The sequence below is a fragment of the Ranitomeya variabilis genome, chromosome 3 (assembly GCF_051348905.1).
Source record: "Ranitomeya variabilis isolate aRanVar5 chromosome 3, aRanVar5.hap1, whole genome shotgun sequence".
Taxonomy (NCBI): Eukaryota; Metazoa; Chordata; class Amphibia; order Anura; family Dendrobatidae; genus Ranitomeya; species Ranitomeya variabilis.
In genome coordinates, this window is record NC_135234.1 from 395348314 (window position 1) to 395366675 (window position 18362).

General features: G+C 45.5%; 1 protein-coding gene and 1 long non-coding RNA gene across 3 annotated transcripts in view; one reads left to right on the plus strand and one right to left on the minus strand.

Annotated features, from left to right (window-relative positions):
• The window catches only part of LOC143816118 (uncharacterized), a 336272-nt gene that overhangs the window by 138274 nt on the left and 179636 nt on the right, over positions 1-18362 (plus strand). The gene's annotated exons all lie outside the window — the stretch shown is intronic.
• IL22RA1 (interleukin 22 receptor subunit alpha 1) overlaps positions 1-18362 on the minus strand; it is a 79819-nt gene that overhangs the window by 53516 nt on the left and 7941 nt on the right. For both annotated transcript variants that reach the window (XM_077296111.1, XM_077296110.1), the window contains one exon: positions 3440-3572. Coding sequence is in view for 1 of the 2 variants with exons in the window: in XM_077296110.1 (XP_077152225.1) it covers positions 3440-3572 (133 nt within the window). In the remaining variant the exon portion in view is untranslated. Of the gene's footprint in view, positions 1-3439; positions 3573-18362 lie in introns of those variants that run through there.

The following is an 18362-nucleotide window of genomic DNA, read 5'->3' on the forward strand; positions in this document are numbered from 1 at the left end:
GTGATACTGTTGTGGAGAAGTTTAAAGCCGCATTTGGATACAAAATGATTTCCAAAACTTTAAACATCCAAAGGAGCACTTTGCAAGCGATCATATTGAAATAAAAGGAGTATCATACCACTGCAAATCTACCAAGACCCGGTCGTCCCTCTAAACTTTAATCTCCGACAAGGAGAAGACTGATCAGAGATGCAGCCAAGGGGCCCATGATCACTCTGGATGAACTGCAGAGATCTACAACTTAGGTGGGACAGTCTGTCCATAGGACAACAATCAGTCGTACACTGCACAAACCTGGAATTAATTGAAGAGTGGCAAGAAGAAAGCCATTTCTCAAAGATATCCATAAAAAGTGTTGTTTAGAGTTTGCAACAAGCCACCTGGGAGACACACCAAACATGTGGAAGAAGGTGCTCTGGTCAGATGAAACCAAAATTGAACTTTTTGATAACAGTGCCAAACGATATGTTTGGCGTGAATGCAACACAGCTCGTCACCCTGAACACACCATCCCCACTCTCAAACATGGTTCTGGCAGCATCACGGATTGCACCAGCTTTTCTTCAGCAGGGACAGGGAAGATGGTTAAAATTGATGGGAAGATGGATGGAGCTAAATACAGGACCCTTCTTGAAGAAAACCTGTTGGAGTCTGCAAAAGACTGGGATGGAGATTTGTCTTCCAACAAGACAATGATCCCAAACAAAGCAACATTTACAATGGAATGGTTCACAAATAAACGTATCCAGATGTTAGAATGGCCAAGACAAAGTCTAGACCTCAATCCAATCGAGAATCTGTGGAAAGAGCTGAAAACTGCTGTTCACAAACGATCTCCATCAAACCTCACTGAGCTCGAGCTGTTTGCCAAGGAAGAATGGGCAAGAATTTCAGTCTCTCGATGTACAAAACTGATAGAGACATACCCCAAGCGACTTGCAGCTGTAATCGCAGCAAAAGGAGGCGCAACAAAGTATTAAGTTAAAGGGGCCGAATAATATTGCACGCCCCACTTTTCAGTTTTTGAATTTCCACAAAAATTTAAAATAACCAATAAATTTCGTTCAACTTCACAAATGAGTTCCACTTGTTGTTGATTCTTCAACAAAAATTTACATTTGGTATCTTTATGTTTGAAGCATGATATGTGGGAAAAGGTTGAAAAGTTCCAGGGGGCCAAATACTCTCGCAAGGCACTGTACATCAGGAAACGCTCCTGACATATTGCGTAGGTTAAGGGCATAGCCCCATGCGCACCTAGTTTTACAAATATGCAAAAATGCTTTTTTTATAGTTAGATAAAGTTTAGTTAAAAAGTTTATTTTGCTGACATAGCTCTTGGTATTTTTATTTTTGACCATACAGCGGGTACGGAAAGTATTCAGACCTCTTTAAATTTTTCACTCTTAGTTTCATTGCAGCCATTTGGTAAATTCAAAAAAAGTTCATTTTTTTCTCATTAATGCACACTATGCACCCCATCTTGACTAAAAAAAACAAAATGCAGAAATGTATTTATTTATTTATCAAAAAGGAAAAACCGAAATATCACATGGTCATATGTATTCAGACCCTTTGCTCAGACACTCATATTTAAGTCACATGCTGTCCATTTCCTTGTGATCCTCCTTGAGATGGTTCTACTTCTTCATTGGAGTCCAGCTGTGTTTAATTAAACTGATAGGACTTGATTTGGAAAGGCACACACCTGTCTATATAAGACCTCACAGCTCACAGTGCATATCAGACCAAATGAGAATCATGAGGTCAAAGGAACTGGCCAAGGAGCTCAGAGACAGAATTGTGGCAAGGCACAGATCGGGCCAAGATTACAAAAGAATTTCTGCAGTACTCAAGGTTCCTAAGAGCACAGTGGCCTCCATAATCCTTAAATGGAAGACGTTTGGGACCACCAGAAGTCTTCCTAGATCTGGCCGTCCAGCCAAACTGAGCAATCGTGGGAGAAGAGCTTTGGTGAGAGAGGTAAAGAAGAACCCCAAGATCACTGTGGCTGAACTCCAGAGATGCAGTAGGGAGATGGGAGAAAGTTCCACAAAGTCAACTATCGCTGCAGCCCTCCACCAGTCTGCCTTTGTGGCAGAGTGGCCCGATGGAAGACTCTCCACAGTGTGACATATGAAAACCCACATAGAGTTTGCTAAAAAACACATGAAGGACTCCCAGACTATTGGAAATAAGATTCTTTGGTCTGAGGAGACGAAGATAATTCTAAGCGGTATGTGTGGAGAAAACCAGGCACTGCTCATCACCTGCCCAATACAATCCCAACAGTGAAATGTGGTGGTGGCAGCATCATGCTATGGGGGTGTTTTTCAGCTGCAGGGACAGGATGACTGGTTTCCATTGAAAGAAACATGAATGTGGCCAATTACAGAGATATCCTGGATGAAAACCTCTTCCAAAGTGCTCTGGACCTCAGACTTGGCCGAAGGTTCACCTTCCAACAAGACAATGACCCTAAGCACACAGCAAAAATAACAAAGGAGTGGCTTCAGAACAACTCTGTGACCATTCTTGACTGGCCCAGCCAGAGCCCTGACCTAAACCCATTTGAACATCTCTGGAGAGACCTGAAAATGGCTGTCCACCAACATTGTCCATCCAACCTGAAGGAACTGGAGAGGATCTGCAAGGAAGAATGGCACAGGATCCCTAAATCCGGGTGTGAAAAAATTGTTGCATCATTCCCAAAAAGACTCATGGCTGTACTAGCTCAAAAGGGTGGTTCTACTCAATACTGAGCAAAGGGTCAGAATACTTTTGACCATGCGATATTTCAGTTTTTTTTTTTTAATACATTTGCAAAAATGTCTACATTTCTGTTTTTTTTTCAGTCAAGATACCCCATCTTGACTGAAAAAAACCAGAAATGTGTACATTAATGAAAAAAAAATTAACTTTTTTGAATTTACCAAATGGCTGCAATGAAACAAAGAGTGAAAAATGTAAAGGGGTCTGAATACTTTCCGTACCCACTGTATTTGCTTGTGCAAGTACTGACTGAGTTATTATTAACTAAAAAGCTAATTTTTCATGAATTTAGTTAATAAAATTGTTATAAAAATTAAAAAAAATATATGACACTGTCAATGTATTTGCTAACATTCCTGGCTAATTTTTGGTAAATTGATAAAAAAAAAGATTAAATTCTTTAAAATTAATATTAACAAATAAAATATCTCAGTTGTGTACTTTTACATGGAGATGAGTGAAAGGAGAATTTCAAACTTGCTCATCTCCACTTGAAACAACTTGCTCGCCAGATTTGTAATGTGACAAGAAAAATTTGTGGTCTCCATAAATGCCATATTTTAGGCCAAATGTATGTTGAATAGGTGGAAATGACACAATTATGGCTCAAATTTATACCTGTCCATAGCACTTTTAAGGTATATTTAGAGAGCAGATAGTGTCTTACCGTTTGTATTGGACATTGAATGATACATCTCGAGCCAAGTCATGCTTGCTCCAGTGCAGTATGTATTCAAAGTTTGTTGCATTAAAGGTCACATTGTTGTTACTGAAGTTTAGGCAACAGTGGCAACTATGCACTGAAATAAAAAAACATGTTAACATTATAAATATTATCATCTTCTAAAGATACCCATTCTGGCTTTTGAAATGCACGTATTTTTTCACAATATTCTAAAAATTATAACTTTACATTTTCTTCTCAATGCTGCTGTCAGAACTCTTTTTAAAGAATCATTATTTATTTCTGGTCTCATTTTAACATCGTTCTTTGAACACTTTAAATTACATGACATTTTTTTATAAAGAGTCACGATTTATTATGGGATTCATGACAGCTCTGGTTCCGCTGAAATTTAAATGTTGTTTTTTCCTTTTGGTCCAGCAAGAGTTAATGTCTGTCTCTTGCTGGCTGTTCTTTTAGGTTGGTCACCTGATGTTGGTTGGTAACCACTCCTGCCTGCCTTTAAATAGCCATATGACTGACTCATCAGCTGATTGTTGGTAATAGAGTTACTTCTATGCAGACCAACTAGGGCTTTGGAACTCTCCTGTTTCGGTGGTGTTGCTGCTGTGGTAGTGCAGATTCCTGGGGGAGTATTTTCTGCTGCTTTGGAGCTTAGCAGCAGAGCCTGAGTCTTTATTCCTTCATCTTTGTCCCGTGTTTGTCACATCCCCTGTATGTTACTATCTGCAGTGTGGAGGCTAACGTCCTTGCTGGCCAGTGCACTAGCCAGAGCACATTGAGGTGACAGACAGGGACTTGGCACATGACGTCAGCGTGGGTAAGTACCTGCATAGGACATTTGGGAAGCTTAGGGACAGGCACAGGTTGGTGTCAGAAAGTGTCCCATCCCTGGCTCTAAACCATTAGGGCCTTCCTCTGCCGTTTCCATCACATCGTATTTCCATGCTGTGTCGTCCGCCGGACTTACCCATGTCCGAGCGTGACATTACTGACAGTACCATTTTTCCGGAGACCCTATAGCTCAAGCAGAGTCTTTTGCACGCCTGATCCAGACCCTCACGGATAAGGATATGGAGTGGCCATCTCAGGTGATGCAGCAGCTTCAGCTTGTGTCTTGGTTCTTGGACACGGCTCATGCCCTGCCTCAAGCGGAACCTAAGATTTCTCTCGCCGACAGGTTCTCTGGAGGCAGAGATAAATTTATGGTGTTTAAGAAAGCCTGTAAATTATATTTCAGGCTCCACCCTCGTTCCTCAGGGAGTGAGGAACAACAAGTGGGGATTGTAGTCTCCCTTCTTAAGGGTGATCTCCAGTCCTGGGCATTCTCCCTGCTGACCGACTCTCCATTTCTGCGGTCAGTGGACGAGTTTCTGGCCCCTTTGGAACTGGTGTGTGGTGATCCTGATGGCGTCTCCCTGCCTGAGTCTAAACTCCATAAGATCAAGCAGGAGGCCGGCCGGCTGAAGAGTACTGTTTGGAGTACCGGAGATGGGCCACTGACACTCAGTGGAATGACCCTGCTCTTAGAAGTCATTTTTCTCAGGGTCTGCCAGCTAGGCTTCAGGATTCTCTGGTGCAATATGCTACTCCAAGGTTGTTGGAGGCTGCCATGGCCCTTGCTATCAAGGTGGATAGATGCCTCAGGGAGAGACACACACCGTCTCTGTCTCCTGTTGCTCTTTCTAAGGAGGATGACACACAGGTGCTGACAGATGAACCCATGCAGTTGGGAGTCTTCTCATACTTTGTTGCCTGCGATTCACCGCTGGATGGGGGCATATTTTTACTGTGGTCTTACTAATCATTATATTAAAGTCTGTCCATCTCCTGCCAAAATTGGTACACCATCACAAAAAACTCGTTCCCCTGGTCGTTTGGAGGGAGATGACCGGGTGTGTACATTTTATCCACTTTTTTGTCTCAGTTTTCAATTTTGGATGAAATAGTTGTTGGTGGGCAAACTTACACTATTCTGGTTCCTGTGGATGGTGGAGCTGGAGTCAGTTTGGTGGATTATCGCTTTGCTCAGACCCATGGTCTGATCTGTAGGACATTGGCGAGACCATTCCTATTTGTGCGATTGATTTTGTTCCTTTCAGCCTGAAGAGTGTGACCCAAGTCACACATAATGTGAACTTATGCATAGAGTCTCTTCATGAAGAGTTCTAGTCTTGCAACGTCTTGGAGGGTATGACTACTCCCATCATCTTAGGCTACTTTCACACTAGCGTTAACTGCATTCCGTCACAATGCGTCGTTTTGCCGAAAAAACGCATCCTGCAAAAGTGTTTGCAGGATGTGTTTTTTCACCATTGATTAACATGAAGCGACGCATTGTGATGGATTGCCACACGTCGCACCCGTCGTGCGACGGATGCGTCGTGCAGTGGCGGACCGTCGGGAGCAAAAAACGCTACATGTAACGTTTTTTGCTCACGACGGTCTGCTTTTTCCGACCGCGCATGCGCGGCCGGAACTTCGCCCCCACCTCCCCGCACTTCCACGCACCTCACAATGGGGCAGCGGATGCGCTGGAAAAATGCATCCGCTGCCCCCGTTGTGCGGCGGAGACAACGCTAGCGTCGGGAACGTCGGCCCGACGCACAGCGACGGGCCGAGCCCGACGCTAGTGTGAAAGTAGCCTTAGGCCTTTCCTGGCTGAAAAAACACAATCCGGTCATTGATTGGAAGTCCAGAGAAGTAGTCAGTTGGTGCAAGTTTTGTAAAAACTTTTGCCAGTTTTTGTTAAATCTACCCCTTATTCTCTGGTGGAGGTAGCTAAGGTGCTACCGGGGAAGAGGGGCAAGACTCTACCCACACCTCAGGAAAACTCTGAGTCTCTGTCCTTCCTGCAAGAGTGGTCAGGGGAGGGTGGGGGTTCCCTCTGAGTATCCTGAGGGTATGAGCTTTGTGACACGGGGGATGCCTCTGTTGTCTGTCCTTCAAGGAGAGTACCATCGTGTACCAAACGTACACTTTGTAATAACTGTTCAGGTCCAGACCTGTGTATGAATAAATACATGTGCATGTCCACTAAAAATATCAGGTGGAAGTACGCATCTGGGATTTGGAGTTCTAGGGTTGACATTGCCATATAGGGTGGTGGCCGTTGTCAGCCCTGGGACCTTGCAGTTAGAGTAACCCTCAGTAATGCGTGTATATAACGTGTTTTACAGGTCGTCACTCAGGAAATCTGTTGTGCCTCCGGAGCTTATGTTATCACTATCACCATCGGGCTGTGTTTGCTATTACCTTGAGTACCAGTTGGCTACGGAGGTGTATACTTAATAAAACATCAAAAAATGTCCAAAAAGCGGACTTATATGATATTAGCCGCAAGAAGAGAACCATATCTATTAAAACATAATAATCTTTACTAAATCATTGTAATAAAATCACCAAGACCAATGATATGATCAACAAAGTGTCCAAAACAGAAGAAACTGACCAACCAACACCACCAATAGTATACCGGCTATATTACATACAATGTCTATGAATCCATAATATTTAGATTGATAATCTCAGTACAGTGATGTGAACAGTCTGTGCTAAACTTTATAAAAAACCTGATACTGTGCACAATATACTGTAAGGTTATAATTAACATTCCAGTTGTAGATTAATAAAGGTGCTGGCAATCCATATAAATTCACCCTATCTATATCAGAATTTCCATTACATAAAGTGCAAAGTGCTGTGCAACCCTATACCTTAAGTAGAAAGACAGAAGGATGGCGACTCATGTGGTATGTGAGCTGGTCAGTTCCTCCACGTGAGCCCCCTGGGTGGAAGTACGCATCTGGGATTTGGAGTTAGAGAGTGATCGGGCCATAACCCCTCAGTAATGCGTGTATATAACGTGTTTTATAGGTCATCATCACAATTTGTTGCGCCTCCGGAGCTTACGTTATCACTATCACTATCAGGCAGTGTTTGCTATTACCTTGAGTACCAGTTGGCTACTGAGGTGTATACTTGTGGGTTGATGTGTCCTTGCGATACGTAATTTCTGGTCAAGTCCTGTCTTAAGGGTCCAGAGGCTCCTCATTTAAAGGGGGATACGGTCCTGATTCATTATGGGATTCGTGGCTGCTCTGGTTTTGCTGACATATAAATGCTGCTTTTTCCTTTTGGTCCAGAAAGAGTTAATGTCTGTTTGTTGCTGGCTGTTCTTTTAGGTTGGTCAGGTAATGTTGGTTGGTAACCATATGACCATCAGATGATAATCAGTAATAGAGTTACTTCTATACAGACCAGCAAGGGGTTTGTAGCTAACCTGTTTCAACAGAGCCTAAAGCTGTGTATTTTTTCCTTTTTCTTTGTCTGTCCCATGTTTGTCACTTCCCTTGTGTGTTACGATCTGCAGTGATGAGGTTAGCATCCTTGCTTGCCAGTGTATTAGCCAGGGAATATTGAGGTGACAATCAGGGACTAGGCATGTGATGGGGGAAAGACCCGCATAGGGTATTAGGGGAGCTTAGGGACAGGCACAGGTTGGTGTCAGGAGGCGTCCCATTCTTCGCTCCCTACTGTTAAGGCCTTCCTCTCCCTCTTCCATCCCATTGTATTTGTTATGCTGTGTCATCTGCTGGACGTACCCGTGTCCGACATAAAGGTTAGAGGTTAGTGTATTGCAGAGAGAAAAGGGTACATGAAAAAGAGGGTATAATACTGCAAATCATCAAGAGAATTTTCCAAGTAATTATGTCTTTTGGTTTGTTCATTTGTTATGATAGATAGATAGATAGATAGATAGATAGATAGATAGATAGATAGACAGATAGATAGATACAGTAGATGGAGGATACATAGATAAAGAGATGGAGAGACAGACAAGATTGAAGCAGCACCAGAATAAATCAGTGTTGCGTGCAGGCTACAAAGACATGTTCTCAAAAAGTTGAGAAAAGTACTTTTTTTTTTTATAGTGTAGCAAATCCAGGTAGTATTGGGTTACATATTAACACTGCAGGTCTTGATTAGATGTACCTGACTCACTTTAAGTAAGAACCAGGAACCAGGACATCTGTTCACTAGGTGTGTCAATCTGCCGGATGTTGAGCAGAGTCGAGTATGCTGCTGGTGAGTGACCAGTAAAAATGTTGAGCCACAGCTGGTAGAGACATGGCAGATTTTATCTCTGAATAGAACCTGCATGAATCAGCTAGGATAGATGAGCAGCCTGTGTTGGAGCTGCAGATGATCGTGTGAAAACTGCAGCTTGTTCAGTGTGAATTGTGCCCGTAGTTCTGTTTGGCACTGGAAGCTGCTGGAGCTCGGGCTGGAGGGCATACTGAGACTGGTGGGATCGGGCCTCTTCTGTCCTCTGTGTATGAAATTTGCTCCAGGAGAAAGGACTGTAATCTTTTCTGGGGAGCCTGCACTGACATACTGTATGTGCTTTGCTACACTAGCTGTTTATTTGCTGTGACAGCTTTGTCCTGAGAAGAGGCTGTTTTTGGTTCTCAATCCCTTCAAGTTTTATGAAAGCAATAAAACTGCATCTGTTTTGATCAAACTGCTTTGTGTCATGTTCTCAATGGCAAGAGAACATAGCATCAGCATATATAGGAACTAGCTCTTGGAAGATGGGAACTGAGCTGACCATGAACTAAACCTAACGCACAACTAGCAGTGGCCGGGTAGCATGCCTACGTTGATTCTAGATGCCCAGCACCAGCCGGAGGACTAAATAATGCTAGCAGAGGAAAATATTAGTCCTAGCTCACCTCTAGAGAAATACCCCGAAAGGAGACAGAGGCCCCCCACATGTATTGGCGGTGAATTAAGATGAAATAACAAACGTAGTATGAAAATAGGTTTAGCAAATTTGAGGTCCACTTACTACATAGCAGAAGACAGAAAGGACACTTTCATGGTCAGCTGAAAACCCTATCAAAACACCATCCAGAAATTACTTTAAAACTCTGGCATTAACTCATAACACCAGAGTGGCAATTCCTGTTCACAAGAGCTTTCCAGACACAGTAACGAAACTACAGCTGTGAACTGGAACAAAAATGCAAAAACAAACATGGACAAGAGTCCAACTTATCTAGTAGTTGTCTAGGAGCAGGAACAAGCACAGAGAGGCTTCTGATAACATTGTTGACCGGCAAGCAACTAACAGAGCAGCAAGGTTATATAGCGACTCCCACATCTTGATGGGAACAGGTGAACAGAGAAGATGAAAACACCAGTTCAATTCCACCAGTAGCCACCGGGGGAGCCCAGAATCCAAATTCACAACAGTACCCCCCCCTCAAGGAGGGGGCACCGAACCCTCACCAGAACCACCAGGGCGATCAGGATGGGCCCTATGAAAGGCACGAACCAGATCAGAGGCATGAACATCAGATGCATTCACCCAAGAATTATCCTCCTGGCCGTATCCCTTCCACTTGACCAGATACTGGAGTCTCCGTCTGGAAACACGAGAGTCCAAGATTTTCTCCACAACGTACTCCAACTCACCCTCAACCAACACCGGAGCAGGAGGCTCAACGGAAGGCACAACCGGTACCTCATACCTGCGCAATAATGACCGATGAAAAACGTTATGAATAGAAAAGGATGCAGGGAGGTCCAAACGGAAGGAAACAGGGTTAAGAATCTCCAATATCTTATACGGGCCGATGAACCGAGGCTTAAACTTAGGAGAAGAGACCCTCATAGGGACAAAACGAGAAGACAACCACACCAAATCCCCAACACAAAGCCGAGGACCAACACGACGGTGGCGGTTGGCAAAAAGCTGAGTCTTCTCCTGGGACAACCTCAAATTGTCCACCACCTGCCCCCAGATCTGATGCAATCTCTCCACCACAGCATCCACTCCAGGACAATCCGAAGATTCCACCTGACCAGAGGAAAATCGAGGATGAAACCCCGAATTACAGAAAAACGGGGACACCAAAGTGGCAGAGCTGGCCCGATTATTGAGAGCGAACTCTGCCAATGGCAAAAAAGCAACCCAATCATCCTGGTCAGCAGACACAAAACACCTCAGATATGTCTCCAGGGTCTGATTAGTCCGCTCGGTCTGGCCATTCGTCTGAGGATGGAAAGCGGACGAAAAAGATAAATCTATGCCCATCCTAGCACAGAATGCCCGCCAAAATCTAGACACGAATTGGGTCCCTCTGTCAGAAATGATATTCTCAGGAATACCATGCAAACGAACAACATTTTGAAAAAACAGAGGAACCAACTCGGAAGAAGAAGGCAACTTGGGCAGAGGAACCAAATGGACCATCTTAGAGAAACGGTCACACACCACCCAGATGACAGACATCTTCTGAGAAACAGGCAGATCTGAAATAAAATCCATCGAGATGTGCGTCCAAGGCCTCTTAGGAATAGGCAAGGGCAACAATAATCCACTAGCCCGAGAGCAACAAGGCTTGGCCCGAGCACAAACGTCACAAGACTGCACAAAGCCTCGCACATCTCGTGACAGGGAAGGCCACCAGAAGGACCTTGCCACCAAATCCCTGGTACCAAAAATGCCAGGATGACCTGCCAACGCAGAAGAATGAACCTCAGAGATGACTCTACTGGTCCAATCATCAGGAACAAACAGTTTATCAGGTGGGCAACGATCCGGTCTATCCGCCTGAAACTCCTGCAAGGCCCGCCGCAGGTCTGGAGAAACGGCTGACAATACCACTCCATCCTTAAGGATACCTGTGGGCTCAGAGTTACCAGGCGAGTCAGGCTCAAAACTCCTAGAAAGGGCATCCGCCTTAACATTCTTAGAACCCGGTAGGTATGACACCACAAAATTAAACCGAGAGAAAAATAATGACCAGCGCGCCTGTCTAGGATTCAGGCGCCTGGCGGTCTCAAGATAAATCAAGTTTTTGTGGTCAGTCAATACCACCACCTGATGTCTGGCCCCCTCAAGCCAATGGCGCCACTCCTCAAAAGCCCACTTCATGGCCAAAAGCTCCCGATTCCCAACATCATAATTCCGCTCAGCGGGCGAAAATTTACGGGAAAAGAAGGCACAAGGCCTCATCACGGAGCAGTCAGAACTTTTCTGCGACAACACTGCCCCAGCTCCGATCTCAGAAGCGTCGACCTCAACCTGAAAAGGTAGAGCAACATCAGGCTGACGCAACACAGGGGCAGAGGAAAAACGGCGCTTAAGCTCCCGAAAGGCCTCCACAGCGTCAGGGGACCAATCAGCAACATCAGCACCCTTCTTAGTCAAATCGGTCAATGGCTTAGCAATATCCGAAAAACCAGCAATAAATCGACGATAAAAGTTAGCAAAGCCCAAAAATTTCTGAAGACTCTTAAGAGAAGAGGGCTGCGTCCAATCACAAATAGCTTGAACCTTGACAGGATCCATTTCAATGGAAGAGGGAGAAAAAATATATCCCAAAAAGGAAATCCTCTGTACCCCAAAAACACACTTAGAACCCTTCACACACAAAGAATTAGACCGCAAAACCTGGAAAACCCTCCTGACTTGCTGGACATGAGAGTCCCAGTCATCCGAAAAAATCAGAATATCATCCAGATACACAATCATAAATTTATCCAAATAATCGCGAAAAATATCATGCATAAAGGACTGGAAAACTGACGGAGCATTTGAAAGACCAAAAGGCATCACTAAATACTCAAAGTGGCCCTCGGGCGTATTAAATGCGGTTTTCCACTCATCCCCCTGCCTGATTCGCACCAAATTATACGCCCCACGAAGGTCAATCTTAGAGAACCACTTGGCCCCCTTTATGCGAGCAAACAAATCAGTCAGCAACGGCAATGGGTATTGATATTTTACAGTGATTTTATTCAAAAGCCGATAATCGATACATGGTCTCAAAGAGCCGTCTTTTTTTGACACAAAGAAAAAACCGGCTCCTAAGGGAGATGACGATGGACGAATATGTCCCTTTTCCAAGGACTCCTTTATATATTCTCGCATAGCAGCATGTTCAGGCACAGACAGATTAAATAAACGACCCTTTGGGTATTTACTACCCGGGATTAAATCTATGGCACAATCGCACTCTCGGTGCGGAGGTAATGAACCAAGCTTGGATTCTTCAAAGACGTCACGATAGTCAGACAGGAACTCAGGAATTTCAGAGGGAATAGATGATGAAATGGAAACCACAGGTACATCCCCATGAGCCCCCTTACATCCCCAGCTCAACACAGACATAGCTCTCCAGTCGAGGACTGGGTTGTGAGATTGCAGCCAAGGCAATCCTAGCACCAAATCATCATGTAGATTATACAGCACCAGAAAGCGAATAATCTCCTGGTGATCCGGATTAATACGCATAGTTACTTGTGTCCAGTATTGTGGTTTATTATTAGCCAATGGGGTGGAGTCAATCCCCTTCAGAGGAATAAGAGTCTCCAAAGGCTCTAAATCATACCCACAGCGTTTGGCAAAGGACCAATCCATAAGACTCAAAGCGGCGCCAGAGTCGACATAGGCGTCCGTGGTAATAGATGACAAAGAGCAAATCAGGGTCACAGATAGAATAAACTTAGACGGTAAGGTGCAAATGGAAACAGATTTATCAAGCTTTTTAGTGCGCTTAGAGCATGCTGATATAACATGAGTAGAATCACCACAATAGAAACACAACCCATTTTTCCGTCTAAAATTCTGCCGCTCGCTTCGGGACAGAATTCTATCACACTGCATACTCTCTGGCGACTTCTCAGTGGACACCGCCAGATGGTGCACTGGTTTGCGCTCCCGCAAACGCCTATCGATCTGAATAGCCATTGTCATGGACTCATTCAGACCCGCAGGCACAGGGAACCCCACCATAACATCCTTAATGGCATCAGAGAGACCCTCTCTGAAAGTCGCCGCCAGGGCGCACTCATTCCACTGAGTAAGCACAGACCATTTACGGAATCTTTGACAGTAAATTTCCGCTTCATCTTGCCCCTGAGATAGGGACATCAAAGTTTTTTCTGTCTGAAGCTCCAAATGAGGTTCGTCATAAAGCAACCCCAAGGCCAGAAAAAACGCATCCACATTGAGCAACGCAGGATCCCCTGGTGTCAATGAAAAAGCCCAGTCTTGAGGGTCGCCCCGGAGCAAGGAAATCACAATCCTGACCTGCTGTGCAGGGTCTCCGGCAGAGCGAAATTTCAGGGACAAAAATAATTTGCAATTATTTCGAAAATTCTGAAACCCAGATCTATTCCCCGAGAAAAATTCCGGCAAAGGAATTCTCGGCTCAGATACAGGTGCATGACAAACAAAGTCTTGCAAATTTTGTACCTTCGTGGCGAGATTATTCAAACCTGCAGTTACACTCTGAAGATCCATTACAAACAGGTGGACACAGAGCCATTCAAAGATTAGAAGGAGAAAAAAAAAAAAAAAATTCTCAGCAGACTTCTTATTTCTCTCCTTTCTCAGCCAAGGATTTTAACCCTTTAGTGGGCCGGTCAAACTGTCATGTTCTCAATGGCAAGAGAACATAGCATCAGCATATATAGGAACTAGCTCTTGGAAGATGGGAACTGAGCTGACCATGAACTAAACCTAACGCACAACTAGCAGTGGCCGGGTAGCATGCCTACGTTGATTCTAGATGCCCAGCACCAGCCGGAGGACTAAATAATGCTAGCAGAGGAAAATATTAGTCCTAGCTCACCTCTAGAGAAATACCCCGAAAGGAGACAGAGGCCCCCCACATGTATTGGCGGTGAATTAAGATGAAATAACAAACGTAGTATGAAAATAGGTTTAGCAAATTTGAGGTCCACTTACTACATAGCAGAAGACAGAAAGGACACTTTCATGGTCAGCTGAAAACCCTATCAAAACACCATCCAGAAATTACTTTAAAACTCTGGCATTAACTCATAACACCAGAGTGGCAATTCCTGTTCACAAGAGCTTTCCAGACACAGTAACGAAACTACAGCTGTGAACTGGAACAAAAATGCAAAAACAAACATGGACAAGAGTCCAACTTATCTAGTAGTTGTCTAGGAGCAGGAACAAGCACAGAGAGGCTTCTGATAACATTGTTGACCGGCAAGCAACTAACAGAGCAGCAAGGTTATATAGCGACTCCCACATCTTGATGGGAACAGGTGAACAGAGAAGATGAAAACACCAGTTCAATTCCACCAGTAGCCACCGGGGGAGCCCAGAATCCAAATTCACAACAGCTTTGCCTGTGTGTCTAATGCTTACCTGAGAGAGTGAATCCCTACAATCGGTGGATGAAATGTGGTTGTGAAGTCCCACAGAGCCCAGGCAATTGAATTGAATATCCTGTGTAATGGCAGCTATAGCATTGCAAGCACACATACATATTAGTTCATATAAATTCCACAAAAAACAATCACATTCCACTATGACCGATATAAACCAAACCATCCAGGATACTGGACAGAAAAAGGAATGTATAAGAATGAATACTTTATTTATGATACAAAAAAAATCAAACAATAATTTCAAAATTTGATGAGGATGCTTCCTGTCGAAATAAACACATATAATTCAGTAACCACACAAGGTGCCTATGACATAAATCACTGCAAAATCCTAAGGGTAATGTAACTCATTTGGAAACTCTGGGCTAAGGGTTCATTTGCCATTAATATGTTATATTTCTAAAGTGCTCATGTGCATAAAATGAATAAATATAGACAATGTACTGACCCTTAAATGTAAAGCTGCAAAGTGCCTAAGTGCATGTAAACATTACCAGCCCATAAGAGCAATAGGATCAAATAAAGTGCCAAAATGATCCTTACCAAGGTGGAGAGCCAAATTAGAAGCTGCTTTCTACCCCAACGCACGTTTCAACGTATTCTTCTTCCGTGGCATTGCAAGCACAGTCTGCAGCATGGAGAAGCTGTCCTGCAAAAAGGTGACATTGCTACAATGTCATTGTGGCACCTCAGAGTCTGGTTGCCACGGTGACATTGCCTCCTTCTGAAGGGTGATATCATGCCTGGAAGCAAGAAGAAGTTCCCATGCCAGGTAATACACAGCATGCATCACAATCCCTGCTCCAGGCCAGAAGGGGGAGCTCTTGACCCGACTTCTTGTGGAGCTGCTCTCTCTGGTCAGGAGGAGGAGTCAGTAGAGTCTGTGAGGAGTTAGTCTGAGGAGAGAGGAGCAGAGACAAGGGCTCTGGGGAATTGCAGCCACATCAGAGCTGACCCCGGAGCGGAGCACTGACAAGGAGGACACCAGAGTCCTTGGCTGTGCAGGTGCTGTACATCCCAAAGCTCCCTGGCCACACCGAAAACCCAGAGGCACCACAGCAGACCAATAGCCCGGGGCTGCCAGTGAAAAGTCAGTGCTCGTGATAGGCTCACACTGTCTGCCATACAGGTCAAAGCCAACACGCAGGAGAGGGCCACAGCTTAGCTAGAGGCAGCCGGGAGCCCCAAAAAGGGAGGGCAGCAGGAAGGCCTCCAACCCCACCTGGTAAGGTGGACCCCCTAAATGCTTCCAGGACTCTTTCTGTCATCGGTAACTGGTACCCCGGATTGCATGTTCATCTACCAAGAAGTAAAGGTAAAAAAAAATCTCCGCACCCCAACGTTCACAACCACCTGAACTGCATGTGTTATCTTTCCTGGGGCCTCGCTCTACCCGTGGGGAACTGTACCATCTTTGCTGCGTCACCATCGGCCCCTGTGGACCTGAACCGCAGCATCGTCCATCCCTTGCTGAACACCACGGGTAGCATCACAAATCAATCCAATATAACTTTCCCACTTGCATTTTTATTGCATGCCCAGGGCCATGGAGTCGGGTCACGGCCCCGTGACTTCCCCAAAGAACTGTCTGACCCGGTACCGAGTACCCCACGGCCCTTGTGGGCATCGCATTTTGGCATCACGAACAGGATATCGTAGCCCGGTACCACCGGGTCCTGTGTGCAATAAACTTTGTTGAACTGTGTGGTAACCACCATTATCACGCCGAGTGGCGTGCGGGAAGCAGAAGGGGTGTGTTGCTGTGGGCAGAGCCCAAGAAAGGGCGTGAAGAGAAGCCCTGCCTGCGCTCGGACGTTAGCTGGCGGGAAGCAGGAGACCCTGACCCGGAACCCCGGTGTGCTTGTTTGATCCCGCCTAATGAGCAGCAGACTGGTAAGCCAGCAAAAACTCAGAACCTGGCTGTTAGGGCTAGCAGAACGCAACTAATGAATGTATATATTTTATTAGGATAGATGCGTTCGCAGCCCGGGGTCCACTGTGCAGGAGAACCTGCTGCTAGCAAATAGCGGAACTAAATGGCGGTGTTAGCTAACTCTGTTACTTCACAGAGCAGCCGTGAACTCAAAGCACTGCGCCCTGTTAGACTCTACAGAGGCACAGGCTAACTGTCTAAACAAGAACAGTCAGTGGTCTTGCATGCACACGAAACTCCTCGCCGGAGGTGCCAGCATTCTAGGGGCTTATTTCGGCCAGGTCCCTGAACACACAAGCATACAAACTCCTCGCCGGAGGTGCCAGCATTCTAGGGGCTTATTTCAGCCGGGTCCCTGAACACATTTATACAAGACCACACTGGCGCAAAGTACATAAATAAAAGCAATACTAGCGCATGGCCGTGTGGCCATGCGGGCCTTAAACTTAAATAGTTGCAGCACGTACAGGACCTTCCCAGAAGGACCAATGAGAGATTGCCACAGAGCGTGAGCACCTACAGGACCTTAGCTGCAGTGTCTGATCATGTGACCCTCGATCTCCACTGAGAGATCTTACTCTGGGCCTGCTCAGAACGAGAAAAGCAGGACTTAGTCCCAGAAGCGTCTGCTCGCCACTGCCCTGCACTGACTTCCATGGCAGAAGCAGGAAAAGCAGCAGTAACTCTTTGCACAGAGTCAGACTGAGCGAGACGCTGGGACCGACGTCTCCGCTGAGCAGGCTCCACTTCGGCAGGAGAAGAATGGGAGACCGCAGCGGAGATGGCCCGAGATTCCCCCTGTGCAGAGACAGGAACTTGACCCCTAACACTGGCTAAGGTTCACTAGTGGGGAAGAAAATGTCCAACCCAGGTGGAGATCCAGCAGCGGCCACAGCCGCAGCCCCCATAATGCCACTATCAATGCTCTACATACCAGGAGCGGCCTGGTTACCGCAATACTCAGGGAAGTCGCCAACCCTGAGTGATTTCAAGGAGAGACTATGTAGTTTCTTTAATAATAATAAATAATAATCTTTATTTTTATATAGCACTAACATATTCCGCAGCGCTTTACGGTTTTGCACACATTATCATCACTGTCCCTGATAGGGCTCACAATCTAAATTCCCTATCAGTATGTCTTTGGAGTGTGGGAGGAAACCGGAGTGCCCAGAGGAAACCCACGCAAACACAGGGAGAACATACAAACTCCTTGCAGATGTTGTCCAAGGTGGGATTAGAACCCAGGACTCCAGCGCTTTGAGTGTACACTTTGAAGTGTACCCCCTGTCTGAGAGTCAAAAAGTCAGCATCCTCACTGGCCAGTTAACTGGTGCGGCCCAGAGGGAGGTAAAGTCCTGGCCGGACACTGATAAGAGAACTGTCAAGCAAATTTTGGCCAGGCTGAAGGACACCTTTGACACCCGCACTGCAGCAGAAAATAAAATGAGATTCTTTGGGTGCTTTCAAAGGGTGCAGGACCATATACGGGACTATGCCCTTAATCTTCAGGAGGCGCTGCGGGCCATTAAGCAGGTTAACCCCGACAGCTTGCAATGCGAGAATAGACTGCTAACCGAGCAGTTTGAGGGGCTCCTGTCCAACACCCACTGACCAGAGGGAGAGACGATTGCTATAACCAGGACGGATGACCCATCTGTCGCCACTGCAACAAGGCGGGGCACACCTCAAGATTCTGTAATTTAAACAAGCAACCCCTGGGGCAGAGGGCCAACCCCCAGGAGTAAGACG